This window comes from Staurois parvus, unplaced genomic scaffold (assembly GCF_062004578.1).
Source record: "Staurois parvus isolate SC_StPar_1 unplaced genomic scaffold, SC_StPar_1.0 ptg000086l, whole genome shotgun sequence".
Taxonomy (NCBI): domain Eukaryota; kingdom Metazoa; phylum Chordata; class Amphibia; order Anura; family Ranidae; genus Staurois; species Staurois parvus.
Window position 1 is genome coordinate 179793 of NW_028317882.1, and position 17641 is coordinate 197433.

Here is a 17641-nt window from a genome sequence, read left to right on the forward strand (position 1 = left end):
AACTCCTTCAAGGTATGCTATTTTCTGCTGACTTTTTTTTTTTCTTTTCAGTTATTCAACATGACAATTGAATCTGCTGAAAAGAGTAATGATCTTGACACCCGTCTAGCAATCCTTCTCAAGCAAACTCTTTTTTCAGCTTATACCAATGTTTCACGCGGCCTTTTTGAACAGCACAAGCTTATTTACAGCTTTATGCTCTGCATAGAGATCATGCGACAGAATGGAGAAATCACTGAGTCAGAATGGAATTTTTTCCTGCGAGGGGCTGCAGGCTTAGATAAGGTGGGATTTTATTGCTTTTAGTGCAGATAAATCTTCTGGATGTTTTCATATCTCAATAGCTTGAATCAAAACCTATGGCCTGAAGGGAGGAATGTGTTCATGTAAACATAGCGATAAGCTTAATCTTGTGCATCATGCCATTAACCCATAAGGAAAGCTTCCTAGCTCCCAGTGTTTGTTATTGAATGAACCGACTGTCATTGAGAAAACTGCTCTATTTATACGACATAATGCAGTCTGCTTGAACCATGTAACATGTCTAATGCAAAAAATATAAAGTCTCGCAGGTAGCGCACTGAATCAACTCATTGTATAGGAATGACCTGAGGCTCAGGAAGGAACGGGAGAGTTCTGATATGAACTGTAGCCGCACTGACATTTGTGAATTCACTCTATAGTAAGAGTAGAGGAGTGCATTGTGTTATGAAATGAGCCAAGTAGAGGTTGAGGAGGAACACTGTGTTCTCTCTGATGGCACTGCTCAGAGCATCATTTCATCATATCGCCATGGCAGCCTATTGAAGTGAAGCTCACTGAACATCTTAATTGGACACACTGCAGTTTCTCAACTAGTGTACTTCATACAGCTCCTGGGGTACCTTCATTTGTTAAACCACTTAGGTCTATAGGCCTTTTTCTCCCATAATCCCTCTAGGTTCCAGAGCATTTTGTTCATTTTGGAGGTGTCTCAGTTCCACACATTATGCTTTCCTTATGTTTGTAGCCAGCATATTATATATTGTTTTCTTCAGGACAGATCATGCTTTAACCCCTTAAGGACCACCCTATAGTAGATAGACTGCTACAGGGGTGCTTCATTGCGTAAAATCACGTATACATACATATATACATAATTTTGCATTTCTGGGTAGGGGATGCGCGCAAACACCCTCCCCACACCGCCATTCACGGCCGCCGGTGATTACCTGCCGGTGCCCGGTGATTACCGGCGATCACCATCAGGGAGGAGGCAGGGGCGGACTGACCATTCGGGCTCTTGGGCACTGTCTGAGGGCCTGGGGTCAGTAGGGGGCCCCATGAGATGCCCCTGGTACTTTTCATAGGATTTTTTGGGTGTGGTTTGAGTGTGGGCGAGGACACAGGGGCCCCATGATCCCCCATGAGTTGTCAGTCCGCCCCTGGGAGGAGGGCTGCTTTGTTTACCAACAGTTCTCCTCCCTGTCAGTTCGGGCACACTGCTCTGGATAGCTGAGCAGAGCCATCCAGAGCAGTGTGCTTGCAGTGAAGAACACACCCCCTGCCTCCTAGTAAAACACTCCCATCACACAGTTAACTCTTTGATTGCCACTCATTGCTAACCCCTTCCTGCCCAGTGCCATTAGTACAGTGTCAGTGTTTTTTTTTTAGCACAGATCACTGTATTGGTGTCACTGGGGATGACAGTGACACCAAGTCAGTTCCCCCCAGTGTCAGAATGCCCGACACAGTCCCGCTATAAGTCGCTGATCGCCGTCATAAGTCGCTGATCGCCGCCATAAGTCGCTGATCGCCATCATTGTTAGTATAAAAAAAATTCCAGTATCTATATCGCCATTTGTAAACGCAAAAACTTTCACGTAAACCTATTAATTTACACATATTGGGATTTTTTTTTTAGCAAAGACATGTAGCAGAACACATTTTGGCCTAAATTTATGCCGAAATTAGATTTTTTAAAATTTTTTTACTGGACATGTTTAAAAGCAAAAAGTCAAAAATATTGTTTTTTCTCAAAATTGTTGGTCTTTTTTTTTAATAGTGAAAAAAATTAAAACCGCACAAGTGATCAAATGCCACCTAAAGAAAGCTCAATTCATGGGAAAAAAGGACGTAAATTTCATTTGGGTGGAACGTTGCATGCCCGTGCAATTGTCAGTTAAAGTAACGCAGTACCATAATGAAAACCACTTCTTTAACCGCTTCCTGACCACCCTATAGCAGAAATAGTGCTACAGTGCGGCACGGGTGCGCAAAATCACGGATATATACGTGGTTCGCACTCCCTTGGTTTTCACTCCCCTCCCAGATAGTGTCAGATTGCCCGTCCATACACCAGTAATCACATTTAACCCCTTGATTGCCAGGAACACACTCATACACAATAAACCTCAACTGCTAGTATAGTGCCTGAACAGATCAATATCTTTGATCAGATCAGCAATATACCGCCAACTCAAATTCAAACCTTGTCAGACCATTCGCCTGGAAACCCATTACGGTTTCCGAATTAAAATTTTTGTGGGTCTAACCCTCAACATGCGTATTACTAAAAAAAATGAATTGCTTTTGTATTGGTCCACAGACCCGATTCATCATATGCCCGTGTTCTCTGCTGCCATGGCCAGGCATAGATATGAGAATATAATGTGATTTATGCATTTCATGACAACACACTCTGTCGTCCTCGGGGTAACCCTGAATTTGCTCCACAAAATTTCGCCCTGTGAAAGGATTAAAATGATCAAAAAAAAATGAAAGTGACAGTGTAAAAATAATAAAAAAATCAAAATAATTTTAAAAATATTTTTTAAAAAAGCACCACGCGCGTACCTGCGTGTGAGAGCGTTGATCCTGTGTCGGTATGTAAACAGCGGTTGCACCATGCATGTGAGGTATCGCTGCGAACGTCAGATTAAGGGCAGTAGTTCTAGCACTAGACTTCCTCTGTAAATCTAAAATGGTAGCTTGTGAAGGCTTTTAAAGAGTTGCCTATGGATATTAAAAATGTATGCAGTTTGTCGCCATTGCACGGGGCATGTGCAGTTTTAAAGCATGTCATGTTTGGTATCTATGTATTCAGCATACCATCATCTTTTATAAAGTACCAAATAATTGGCCAATATATTGTGTTTTTGTGCATTAAAAGTAAAAAAGTGTATTTTTTTTTTTAAAACAATTGTTTTCTAAAAATTTGCGTTTGAAAAATGTGACATAAAAAATTCTAGCACCCACCATTTTATTCACTAGGGTGTCTGCTTTAAAAAAATATATAATGTTTGGGGGTTCAAAGTAATTTCCTAGCAAAAAATACTGACTTTTTTCATGTGAACAAAAAGTGTCAGAAAAGGCTTGGTCTTCAGGTGGTTAGAAGAGTGAGTGATGTGTGGCATAAATTTCTAATGCTGGGCATAAAATGCCCCCACCCCCCAAAACGACCCCTTTTTGGAAAGTAGACACCCCAAACTATTTGCTGAGAGGCATATTGAGTCAATAGAAGAATTTATTTTTTTAACACAAGTTTTTTTGGAAAATGACAAAAAAAAATAATTTCTTTTTACACAATATTGTCATTTAAATGATTTATTGCTCACACATGCCATGGGTATATGTGGAATTACTCCCCAAAATACATTGTTACGTCTCCCGAGTATGGGGATACCACATGTGAGAGACATTTTGGCAGGCTAGCAAAGTACAGAACCCCAAAATCCAATAAGCACCTTCAGGCTTTTAAAGGGCTTTATTTCCCCATTACACTTCCTGACTACCTATCACAGCTTCGGAGGCCTTTAGACCTTCTTTGATCTTCCTGGAGCTGATTGTTGGCTGAGTCCTTGCCATTTTGGCTATTCTTCTATCCATTTGAATGGTAATTTTTTGCTTTTTCCACGTCTGTCAGGTTTTGGTTGCCATTTTAAAGCATTTGCGATCATTTTAGCTGAGCAGCCTATCATTTTCTGCAGTTCTTTATATGTTTTCCCCTCTCCAATCAACTTTTTAATCAAGGTACGCTGTCCTTCTGAACAATGCCTGGAACGACCCATTTTCCTCAGAATTTCAGGGAGAAATGCACTGTAAGCAGCATGTACAACATTTGCTGCCTTCCTTCCTTAACCTCCCTAGCGGTATTCCCGAGTGTAGCTCAGGGTAAAATGTCAGTGCCAAAAGCGGTAACCGCGAGCTTCACTCGGGCTTAACATGCGGCGCTGCATAGGGAGTCCCTGCAGAGCTTACCTTGTCCTTCGCTCCCGCGATGTGTCCCCTGCAGCGTTCCCGGCCATCTCCTCCGGCCGATGCCGGCATCCGGCTTCTGTGTTCCGGTTCCTGTGATGTCGGGACGTACAGGCGGCGGCGGCGGCGGGAAATTTGAAAATTTTAAAAAATTTTATTTTTTTCAAAACACATTTTTCATAGTAAAACATTGCTGTTTCAACCCATTTCACATACATATTGTCCCTAGTGCTTTGTCCTGTGCCCTGCCTGCATTTTGTCTGTTCTTTCTGCCTGGAAACTGAGAAACGTCCATGGCGTCCAAAAAGTGTCCCTTTAGGTCAAAAGCGGGTTTAGATCAGCTAGAGAACAGCGATAGTAAATCAGAACCACTTGCAGAATTGAGTGATAATGATTCGTGGAGAAATTCGTCATCAGACACTGAAAACGATTTTGCGACTTTGCTCAGCAATGTACGAACTTGGCGCTATATTTCACATTTCAGTGTTTTCGGTTTGATTATATTATTGAATTAAATTTATTATTATATTATTATTATTTTTTATGATTTTTTATTAAATTTTAATTTATGATTTCGTGTTTCAAATTTTATCATACCCGGGATGTTTACTAGACTCTTGTTAGGACAGATTTCAGTGAGTTATTCCTAAAAATTACAGCCTACAATAAAAAAACTACATATATCCATGCAAAATAATGGTACGGCTTTCAGCACCAAAAATCTGAAATAATCATACCGCTAGGGAGGTTAAATAAGGGCAATAATTGCCACCTGTTTTTCAAAGAATGAATGACCTCACTAATAGAACTCCACACTGCTATTATTTTGAACATGTCCCTTTTAATTAGTGATTCAGTTACACAGAATCAGCAGCATGCATGTCATGACTGTTGGGTCTGTTGGATTTCTATTACTCTACTACACCTGCTAGTAAATTATTTGCCATGTAGAAATATAATTTCTACCAAAAACAGTGATTGATCAGGTTAGTGATGTCTGACTGCTGTTATTTTGAACACAACTGTACATAAAATATAAGGTTAAAAAATACTGCTGCAGTGGTACCGGACATACTGGCTTGTCACGGAATTTCACTCGATCAGTGGCATCAAGATACCATGTACAGACTTCAGCATGTACAATAAAAGGGTTACATGCTCATGCTAGTTGTGGGTTTTTTTTTTGGGAATCATATTATAATATATAGAATTTAAAGCACATAAGGCGTACCCCTGCCTCTAATATTATAACCAAATTTGGTTAGGTGCATTGTTGTGCGAAGTCCAGTGCATTAGAGTGTGCACCCCAAAGCTCAAACACACATGCGTGTGTGTGTATATATATATATATATATATATATATATATATATATACTGTATATACATATATGTATATTCTGCATATACATGCTCTAACTTCTGCTCAGCTCATATGTGACACACCACCAGAAGAAGGCATGCTGTGCGTGATCTCAGAGGCCGGGTACACCCCCATCCTGCCCACTTAAACATAACTGCAGTACTAGTAGAAAGCAAGGAGGAGGCAGGATCCCCCTTGGGGATGTTTCTGCAGTCCTCCACAAGAGGTAGGAGCACCTGAAACTGCTGGGGTAGATGGTAGGGGGAGGAGATTCATCTTGATAAAGTGCATACTATCTAAGAATGTTGGCAACTATGGGTGATTAGGGTGTGCCTAGTCACAACTGGCACACCCGGTGGGCACCCCTATGGTTAGGTGGGAAAACTAGGACCAAATAAATTAATCTTAAAATAGAACTATGTGAATAACATCAAGAGTATATAATATTATGAATGGGCAGACAAGGCTCATCATAAGCAACCTTTTTGCTTGAGTAGTGTTAAAGAAAGGAGGAAATATTAGTCTAAAGTCCTGATTGAAGCCTTTGTTAATCTAATGCTTGTTACTCTTTTGTTTATTCAGGAGCACCCCAGTAAACCAGATGTACCCTGGCTTTCTGATGCCATTTGGGTCAGTTGTTGTGATCTAGAGGAGATACTTCCATGCTTTAAAGGGATAAAAGCTGATATATTATCTTTACCAATTACCATCTCTTTAGGTAAGTGTGCGTTGATATGTATATCTGTCTACAAAAAATATATTTGATATAGCAGCAAACAGGGAGAAAAATACATTTTTTGGTTTTATATAAAACCTGTCATGCCTTCCACAATACTTCGGGAGTCATTCCACATCACCCTAAAAGCAGGAGTGCTACACATATTAATATTACCAGCAGTTTCAGTTTCAATTGTTAATAAAGGTCATATCAACTCTGTCATTAGAAGCAGAAAAACTAGAAATAGTTTAGTCTGGTTTTGTTCAACTTCAAGTGTGGTGTTTATTATAAAGTTATACCAAATGACTCCATAATTCATTTCTTCTGAATTACCATCAATAGGATGAAATGCTTTGGAGTGAGATAGGAATGGACGTATTTCTTACTGTCCTGCACATGATATTGTCCACATTTCTGAATATGAAAAAACACCAGTGGATATTATGGTGCACTCCTGCTATAATACGTTTGATCCATTCAAATAAACTGGCTTACAGAAAGGACCCTTTCAAGATGCTAAACAGGCATTGCGTGATTGAGCCAGTCTTTGGAACCCCCCCCCCCTAATATTATTATAATTTTTACTTTCTGGTACAAAACATATCCAATTAAAAAATCTAATTTCTTCATAAATTTAGGCCAATATGTGTTCTGCTACATATTTTTAGTAAAACAAAATCCCAATAAGCGTATATTAATTGGTTTACACAAACATTATAGTATCTAAAAACTATGGTATATATATACTGGATTTTTTTTTATATTAGTAATGGCGATGATCAACAACTTATAGCTGGACTGTGATATTGCGGTGGACAATCTGACACTAACTGACACTTTGTGGGAACTAGTGTTTTATTTCAGCGATCAGTCTTAAAAATATGCACTGACACTGTACCAATGACACTGTTAAGGAAGGGGTTAAACATCTAGGGTGATCAAAGGGTTAAATGTATTAACCAGGTTAACCAGTGTTTTTGTGTGTGCAGTGTGCTGTTTTCACTAAGGGATGTGCTGGTTTTTATTCCCTGGTTTGCAGGGCAACAAAATTCAGCACATCCCCACTAGTGATGGGCCGAACACCCCCTGTTCGGTTTGCGGCCGAACATTCGAACATCACTAAATTTTAACCGCAAACTTTGATCAGAGGGAAGGGACATTTCACTAAGTGGTATCTTACCACATCTGAGTATGCGGTAAGATACCGCACAGCTGCTAAACACATTCTTTCATGTTTCAGCTGTCAGCGGGGTTCCCTGCTGACAGCTGAATGTAAAAATAATTGCTGGCATTGTCTGGAAATTAAAAAAATTAAAAAAGAAGCCCGTGAAGTCCCCCCCCCCAATCCATACCAAGCCCTTTGAGTCTGAGGGGAACCCCCATGCCAAAATAAAGAAAAATGGCGTGGGTCCCCCCCCAAAATCCACCAGACCCTTATTCGAGCATGCAGCCCGGCAGGTCAGGAAAGGGGGGGACGAGTGAGTGCCCCCCCAAACCATACCAAGCCACATGCCCTCAACATAGAGTGGTGCTTTGGGGTGGGGGGCTCCCCCCCAAAGCACCTTGTCCCCATGTTGATGGGGACAAGGGCCTCTTCCACACAACCATGGCCAGTGATTGTGGGGGTCTGCGGGCGGGGAGCTTATCGGAAACTGGAAGCCCCCTTTAATGAATGTGGGATACATGGTACCACTACCCATTCACAAAAAAAGTGTAGTGTAAAAATGACAGGAGACAGTCTTTGACAAGTTCTTTATTAAAAACAAAAATTTAGAAAATGTCCCCGGACGTAGATCCAATGTCAATCACAATGCCCACCGCTGACCTGAAAAAAAGCAAAGAAAACGCTCTACTCTTGATGCTTGCTCCCAGCTGTCTGACAGCTGCTCTGTGATGACAGTTCTTAAATAGTGTGTCACAAGGGGGTGATGTCATTTTGAGCTTTGATTGGCCAAAGCATTGCACCTGACTTGTGGTCAGGTGCATTGCTTTGGCCAATCACTATGCACTCTCAGAGCACAGTGCATTGTGGGGCGCAGCGGGTGAACAGCCCACCGAACGCCCTTGCCATTTATGTGATTGCCGAACACATAAATGGCCAATGTTTGAATCGAACTAACGTTCGACTCGAACATACAGTCCATCCCTAATCACTGCTGACAAGACAGAACTCTGCCTTGTTTACATAGGCAAAGATCTGTTCTGTTTATCTCCTCGCTGATCAGTGGGTATTGGAAGTCATTCATTTGCTGTTACCCGCTGATCGGCTTGTGCTGTGTGTAATCCCAGTACAGCTCGGGCCGCCGGCGGTGCGTGCGTGCCCCCTACCCAGAAGTGCCGGATTATGTACTAGGCACATGATCTGGCGCAGGAGAGACACTCTGCTGCTATATAACTAGGTTATACGGTCAGCAAATTCAAGGTTATACTGTATATATCCAAACCTTTTTTAAGTTTTAGATAGAGTAAGGAAAGGTGAGAATCCATCATAGGCCACCAGCATTGCATTGCAAGGCTATGTGCTTGGTTGTAGTAGTAGTGCTGTGCTGTCTGCTGATCACAAGTCCAAGTGTACTCATAAGATACAGGTGTGTCCAGCTACCCACTTAGTAGTCTTGAGTAAAAAATGTGTTTACTAAATTATTATCTTGAGAATAATGATCTATTCATTAAGTGGAACTCTTTATATCCTTCAAAGAACTATGAAATTAGATTTCTTCCCCACACAATCAAGGCTATCAGTCTTTTGGGAATAAAAGCAAATATTGCAATCAACTTACAGTGTAAAATAACATCAAGCTCGTTAGCTACAAAATAACACTCTAATGAGAGGCGGCTTTTAATTTACAAGTGGCAGACTCAGGCCACCACAGGGGAATAATTATTGTGGAAAGAAAGTAAGCTCATGGGACTATTAATTTAAAATCAACTCCATTTTGAATGTTTAGTAATTCATTCTATTCCATTTATTAAAAAAGTGGATACTGAAGTCTCAGCAGTGAACCTCATAAATAGTCACTCAGAGGACAGGCAAAGCAAAGGAAATGGGAATTTTCATGAAAGTGGACAAATAAAGATAAACAAAATTTATGAGGTGCTTAAAATAGGTCTCCAAGTTACATTAGTTCCTTAATTTGTTGTGGGTACCATTGCTTGGCTCTTAAGTGAATCGGTAGTCTTTGCCTACAGACCTAATTACAATTATAAGGATGCAAGAGCCCTGTCCTTTGACAAAGATTATTGAACCTGTAGATCTAAGCCCCTGAATCCAAAAACTGCATTGGGTTCCTTTTTAGTGAAGTATATAGTACAATTTTAGGCTAGGCTATGCCAAAATGAATGAAGTCCTCAACAAAATATTTATCTTGAGACAATCATTTTTGTTTTTTTATGGATCTTAGAATCCATACTCCTCTAGCCATGATGAAAGGGAGTGCAGAAGACCCAAAACATGTCAAAATAATTGCTGTAGTACTTTTTTTCCTTGTGGATCTGTAAAAGGATGCCCTCCTTTTGCAGCCATCCTTTTGAATAAAGTGTAGTACTGTAGAAGTCACTGTATGTTTACACTTACAAAAGGGGAATCCTGAAAATTGGAGCAAAGTCTTGAGAAAAGCAAATTTTCTTTCTAAAGCAATGAGTTCAATGTTATCACTCATTTTATAGGTACCCAGATTGGCATTCTTATCACTTGCAATAGAGCTTCAGCTCTACATAAGCTCAAATTTTCTTGCTCCAGCTTTGATAAAGCCCCTAAAAAGGTAATCTGGCCATATTTCCATTACCATTAGTGATGCATTGTATACAGGTTCTGATTACCTAAAGCTGGACAACAAGTGTTCTAATGTGATAAATCTGTAGCATTGGTTAAATACATTTTCCAACAAGTCCCTAATCATCATTCAAGGCCGTGTTTATCAAACTTTTTACAGTCAAGGCACCCTTTAGAATTGTGAACATTCCTGGGGCACATTAGTCTGAGACCTTCTTCACACTAGATGTGTCCAAGCACGTGAGCTTTTTTGCACGTTCCTCCGTGTTTTTCAATAAGCTGCTCTATGCTTGTGAAACACACAATAGAGGTTCTGGCATGATTTTTAAATTGTGCCGCACCAAAATGCATTGTACTGCGGTACCATGTGTTTTAATGGGTGCAAACATACATGCAATTGCGTGGAAGTGCCATTAAGAATTAGGCAAAAGGCAGTGCATTTTTGTGCAGTGTGGGAAAACACCCAATTTCACACATGTTCCCCTACTGAAAAAAACCTAAAATGTAGTGTGTAAGGCAGATCCCCCCTGTTAGCACAAATCCTCTCCCCATCTCCTGCAGGGCAGTGGGGGGGGGGGTGGAATTTTTTTTAGGACTGTGCAGGGTTAGATTACTGCCCCACATGAGCAGCCTGGAGACAAGAGTACAGATAACAGCATATAGGAGGAGAGAGCCGGGAGGAGGTACGGGGTGTGCTCTCTCCCTCCTCTCTGTACAAAGATGTTAACATACCTTATATAACTGGACTGTAAAGGGCTATATTTCATTTTGCTGTGGCACCACTGAGGACTCTTTGTGGCATCCCAGGATGCCGTGGCACCCTGTTTGAAAAACCCTGATCCAAGACGCTGCACAGAATTTTTGTGGACTGAGTGGTATCAGCCCTGCCCAGTTTTCTTTTGCTAAACTACCCAAACCCTCCAACTTATCTATATGAACAACAAAGAATAATAATTCATAAGAACTAGGTAGACTAACGACTCTTCTTGAGATAGCACAGGAATTGTGCACAAGACAGCTCTGTATTTGCGATGTGATCAACAAGACGTTTTTGCATTTAACAAACAGATATGACAAAATGCCTTAAATAGTATAACAGGTGAAAAGGCAGCAAATATAAGATGTTCATTGTCAGTGTTTAGATATATTTTAAGTCAAATAATAGCTATATATCTTACAGAGTGTTTTTGGTTTACCTTATAATACCCCCCCCCCCCCAGTGCATTTACTTGAAGTTAATCATTTACAATGTCCAAACGTGTTCATGTGACTCCTATTTTGTTGGTATTTCTACTTAATATGTTCCAGAATTACAAAGCCAACCACTTTTTTAAGGAAATTATATATATTGTCAGTGATAATAGCTTGTCTTTATTTTCAGGGTCTCTAGAAACCCAAATTAACCCCTCTTCATTGGATGGCAATAACACCCAGATGTCTAAAGTACAACCTGGAAAGGAAAATGGAACTGTGCATGATTCATGGGATGAGAGGCTGACCTTATTTCAAAAGCTGATTCTTGTTAAAAGCATAATGGAAGAAAAGGTATGTAACTATTGTCTGTAAAATATACACCACAGGTAAAAAAAGTTATCCCCTTAACTGAAAACATGAACACTAAGCAATACACTTAAAGTGTACTTAAAGTGTCAGCCCTATATGTCACCGCTCCTTCTTCTCTGTGTTCACTGTTCGTCACTCCACCAGAGGAGAAGGGGATTACATCTGATTTGAAATGAAATCTTGTAGCCTAAGGAAAGACTGAGTTTAGCTCTTCTACTAGCCATTCACTGGAAGATAGACTGAGTCCAGACTTGTCTGCCAGCCCCCAGCTATTCCTAGAAAAAAGACTGAAAAAGTAGCTGTCGGCTTGTCTTGTTGTTAATGAAACTAGAGATGAGCACTGTCATTCACAACACAAGTCTACTGCAACATACTCCAACTACTTTTCTTGTCTCTTTCCCAAAATAGAAGGCTAGCAGTTCTGGGCTTAGTTGTCTGACAGAGACTGGAGTACTAGCTGGCTTCTGTTATTGTGGGCATAGGTTGTAGAAAATGATGGCGCTCAACTCCAGTGTGCTGTCATTAACAGCAACACAAGCTGACAGCTAGTAAACTCCACATACTATATGAAAGGCAGTGGCATAACTAGAACTGGTATCAGTAGGTTTTTTTTTAAATACTATTTTTTACATTTTTCTTAGGAACCCCGTTGGGGGGCTTAGCTAAGATATCATTAGTCTAAAAAGGAAGGAAGGAAGGAAAAAAAAAGGAAAGAACGGAAAGAATAAAGAAAGAGAAGGGAAGGAAAGGGAAGAAAAGGGAAGGAAAGGAAAGGGAAAAAGGAGTACCTTTTACATCACAGTACTCACTGGGAGGCAGGAGACAAAAGGGAGGGGGGAGACTTCACTCACAGTGCATGGATGGATCAGCAGGCTGCACCCTTCCTCTTCCTACTGGGCTTCAAACTCCAGCAGTGTGGGCAGGACAATCACAGGAGCGGAGGGAGGGGTGGAAGGAGGAGGAGGAGCAGAAGCAGCTCTTTCTCCTCTCTTCGTTCCTGCAGGAAAGGGGGGGGGACTGTCAGCACTAGCTCCTTCAGCTCAGAGTCCTGTAGGCTGCAGCCACTGGGAACACAGGGAGTGCAGTCGAAAGAAGCTGGATAGGAGGAGCAGGGGGCAGGTGACTGCATATACAGGAACTGATCTCTTCATGTTCCCCCTGCAGCCACTGAATGCCTCTTCTTTCTCCTCTTCTCCCTCCCACAGGCATTCAGCAGCTGTAGGAGGAACATGGAGAGATCGGTTCCTCTATATGCAGTCACCCCCGCCGCACCTCCCATCCAGGCGTAAAGGGGGCCACAAAGGCTCCCTGCAGCATGGGGCTGGGTCACAATTGTAACCCCTACGCCCCTGATGAAATAATACTGGTGTGGTATGAGGTTGGGGGAAGGGGTCCACATACAATATACACTATCCAGCTCAATGAGAATTAGGTGGGGGTGGTGGCACTGTCTGCAGTGCTAGCTGTAACTAGGAGACATCCATAAATTAGGCTTCAGTATGGGGCGGAGCTACAGCACAGCAAATACATAAAAAAGGTGTCCTTTGGCTCTGTGGCCACATTGCACATCAGCTCAGGTAGTCAATCAGCTTCTAACTTCAGCTTGTTCAATTAAGCTATGACATAAAAGCCTGGAAGCTGATTGGTGTCTATGAAGAGCAACACCGGATGTTGCACTCTTGAGTTTTAGTAAATCAACCCCACTACATCTTTGTTACATTCTTCTAAGCCCTAATGAAGGGTGAGGCGTTACCCCCCCCCCCCAACGCTTTTGCCTTTCAAATAATCTATCATTGGAATAAATCTGTATTTGGACTTGAATATTATGGTGTGTTACTTCAGTTCTACATTCGTTTCAACAGTCTAAAGTGTCTCAGTTATCTACCAAAGCAAGTATAGTAACTGTTGGACTCTATTTAAAACCACCAAAACCTGGAAAGGTGCAGATGGGTAGGGCAATGCAAAATATAATAAAATATTCTTTCTTTCCTTTTGCTGAATATAAATTAATCTGAGTACCTCCATATTCTCTTTTTTTGGTGCAGAACCACACTTGGGTCTTAAGCTACCTTGAGTGAGTCTGGGCATCTGATTAGTTTCTGTATCTTTAAGGAGGAGGAGACTTCATCCAAAGGATGACTGCTTTAAATTTACATAATGCTATGTTTTTCTCAAAACTGGGAACTCAGATAGTTAAGAGTTAGGGACAACACTTTACTGAGGTGCCTCGACGCAGCAGCAAGGCTTCATTATTATTTTCAAATGCATGCAATAAAAAAACCTCTGTTTTCAGACTAAAATGATGACACTGTCTCAACAGACTTTATTTATGTTGACTAGCTGGAAAGTGTCATGGGGAATTTTTGTTTTCAATTATCTGCAAGCCACCCATTAAGGGGCATGCACAATTCTTATGAATGACCCAATCTCAACCAATTCTCTTGTCCATGCAGTATTAGGAAACTAATCTTCTTACTAAACTGAAAAGAAAATGCTGTTTGCAGATTCTGGTACAATTTCAATTAATTCTATTCTTGTTCTTTTTTTTTTGTATACTCAACAATGCTTTCTTTAAATACCAGTTAATTACCATTGCTAGGATTAGAAATCGGTAGTGCTCATTTATTTAGACAAATAAAGGAAAAAACGTTTTAGCATTTTTAATTTTTACCTTGTAATAAATCTTACATTTTGAGAAGCATGTTAAATATTTGCACACTGATAGCATTCTAAAAAGTAAAGAAGAAATATATTTAATTTTTTTTTTCATAAAGCATTATTTTATAAAGGTAAACAAAAGTGTACTTCTTAAAGAAAAGATAATGTGGAAAAATAATGAAACTTCCAATCGAAGTTAACTTAAAAGAACAACTCCAAAGTTGCTACTATCAACAGGTTGCAATATAAAGGCATGCATTCCTGTCCCACTACATTCTAATATAACTTTTAAAGGAGTTCTATGATCACAGCATACACTTTCATTTTGTAACATTATCATTGTAATAACAATACATACGATACTTTTCTTTGACAATCCAATATAAGCTAACTTGAAAAATCTCCCTGTTGTAAATGCTGCCTATTTTTGTCCATCTCTTTCCACAACTTCCTGGATTCTCTGCATGCTTTGCAGCTTCTCCTCTGCTGTTTATTTTCAATTTCTAAAGACTACATGGTACCTTGCTGTCTGCAAGCAGCGATTCCTATACAGGCTCCACCTCCTGAAACTGCTCTTCTCAGCACTGCTGTAGTGAGGAAGGCAGGCTCTGTGAAATGTTTGACACAGCAGTACCTACTTACAAGGCATAGTGAATATGCCCTCGAACCCCTCGTATACTGTTTTGTTACTGTATTGTCTCATGTACTGTCCCCCACTACTCTGTACAGCGCTGAGCAAACTATCTGGCTCTATATAAATACTGTATAATAATAATAATATGTGCCACAGAGTTCCAGAAAGTAAATGAGTGGGGAGTTTACAGACTTCATGACTGTTCAAGATTATTGCGAGTAGGCTAGAAATAATTGAAATACAATGTGAAATGTGAAAATAAATATATGATTTTACATTTTACCCAAAGATACAATATAAACTAGAAAAGCTACAATTTCTGGGGAAATTGTGTGAAGTGTTCTTGCCTCCACCAGTAGTCTACAGCTTGAGTGGGTGAAGTAACTGGGTGGAGTGGCTTGTCACTCTGCTGTCTGCTCACACACCTGGGTTCCTATGGCAGCTCATTCTACAGCAAGGGCAGAGAAGAGTGGTTAAAAACAAACTTCTCCAACTTGCTCACTTCACTGGCGGTTGCCATCTTCAAACGGTTGTAGTTTAAAAATTATAAATCCTACACCAAAGGGCTTTATATTGTGGTGAGAATCACAAGACCCAGACCTACATTTTGATGCATAGTATGTCTCTGAAATATTAAAAATGAAGGCACAGTTGCAGTTTAGAAATTGCCCTTCAAATTTGAGGTGGCTAGAGTGGAGTTTCAATGAATGTCAATGGGCGGCATGAGTTGCAAACAAATGGTCATATTGTGACAATTATCAGGACTATGGCTTATCCGTGGACATTTTTAGTGGCAGCAGGGATAGCTGAACGTTTTGCTATAAGATTTGTGTAGGTGGGCTTGAAAATGAGGGAGTGATGGCAGTTTAGAAGTCATGTCCTGATTTTTCAGCTCACACTCTAGCTTTTGTCAGCTCCCACTCTAGTTTTGAACATTCTGCCATTCATTCCTATGGGACCAATTTCAACACAAAAACGCTGATATTTCGTGAACCATTCGGCGAAACGTTCCACAAAGTAATAGCACACCAATCGGGAACAATCCGCACGTTTCGGTATATTACTGTCTATGTAGTGTAAAAACTGTGGGAGGAGTTAGGGTGGTAAATTTGGCTATAATAATAAGAATATATATGTGAGATAACAGTAAGTGGTCTTGCCATGCCAGAACACTTAATTACCAGCTTTAAAAATCACTCATTATGAGACATGTTCTGTCTGTCCTCACCACCACTCATTCATAAGGTCAAGGTGGCCAAAGTCAAATTCCAATGTTTGAATTCTGCCATATCAATGACTATAACAGTTACTGTATATGGGTGCAATTGATGAGCAATTATTTTCACAGAAAAGGATGTGGTATTGTATTTTCCATTGTCATTCAATATGCAAATAAGCCTCAATATAATTCTGCATTTCTCCTTAATCAACAGGAAGTCAAAGAACAGTCTGGAACAGTCCAATGCCCCTTTATGACAATACAGTGGCATAACATTGTCTTTCCCTGCTTAATACACATTCTGCCCATAGGTGTACCTTTTGTCAAACTCTGCTTTTGGAGTACCTGTACTGAAAAAATATATTCATATACATAATATCTTAGTATCAACAGATGTGTAAACTTTTTACTGAAAAGTCTAACTGAGATGCACTTTATGAATATGTATTTTCAAATTATTGTTTCTCATATTAAGGATATGGATTTTTTTTAGGTTGTTTTTGCGATCACAGAGTTTGTGATTCTTAATCTCGGAAAAAAATTCATTGAGAACCCACCCGTCGACCTTACTACCCTCTACCAAGACATGTCACCCTCTACACCTTTAGTTTTTATACTAAGTACTGGATCAGACCCAATGGGAGCATTTCAAAGGTTTGCAAAAGAAAAGGGATATTTGGAAAGGTAAGAAAAATCCATCAAGTGTTATAGTCATGTGCATTCATTTTCTCTCACTCTCTCTCTCCCCCAGTATTGGAAATCAATTTTACAAACACTAACTGCCTGGACCAAAGATATTAGTCAGCTAGGTCAAAGAAGCCTTTAGCCAGCATTCTAATTCCAAAACACGATCGTTTGTGTTATCACTAGTGATTTGGTTCTGAGAAATAGACTTGAACTCCTCTCCCTCCCCCCACCTATTTTTCCATCCTTTTACCTTAGGGATATCAAACTTCTTCCATAGGTTTGTGTTAAATTTCTGTTATTCATTTATATTCTTCTAACAAAAATAATCTGAGGGATTTATAATGTAATACCATTGTCAACCTACAAAAAATAAAAGTACAAATATAAATGCTCCCAAATACCCTGCAAATTGCTAGTTTTGTGTGGAAACTTTTTTTTTAGAAAAATATGATGTGTTTCCAATTTCTATGGTGTTATAACATTTTACATGGAAGAGTTTTAATCTTTCTCTATATTTACGGTCCTTCCTGAAAGTTCCAGCTCCAAAAGAACACAAGTATGGTCCTTGCAGGGTGCGTGTTTTTACATGTATATATGTGCACAAATATTCTTCTGTCTAGTGTACGCACATAAAATACTGACCAGATTTTTTTACTGATCTAAAAACAGCACTAGTTTATATAAGTTTATGTGCCAGTGTGTACAGGTCCATTGAAAGCAGTGGGCTGCATTTGGATCAGTAATAAAAAATGCCTAAATGTCTAAAAATGTTTAATGTTTGGCGCCTGTGTGCA

At 40.0% G+C, this 17641-nt stretch overlaps 1 protein-coding gene across 1 annotated transcript in view; it reads left to right on the forward strand.

Moving 5' to 3' along the window:
• DNAH6 (dynein axonemal heavy chain 6) overlaps positions 1 to 17641 on the forward strand; it is a gene marked incomplete at its 5' end in the record, with an annotated part of 237814 nt that overhangs the window by 158243 nt on the left and 61930 nt on the right. Inside the window, 4 exons of the mRNA XM_089670117.1 lie at positions 52 to 285; positions 6179 to 6314; positions 11468 to 11631; positions 16654 to 16844. Coding sequence (XP_089526243.1) covers positions 52 to 285; positions 6179 to 6314; positions 11468 to 11631; positions 16654 to 16844 — 725 coding nt within the window. The remainder of the gene's footprint in view (positions 1 to 51; positions 286 to 6178; positions 6315 to 11467; positions 11632 to 16653; positions 16845 to 17641) is intronic.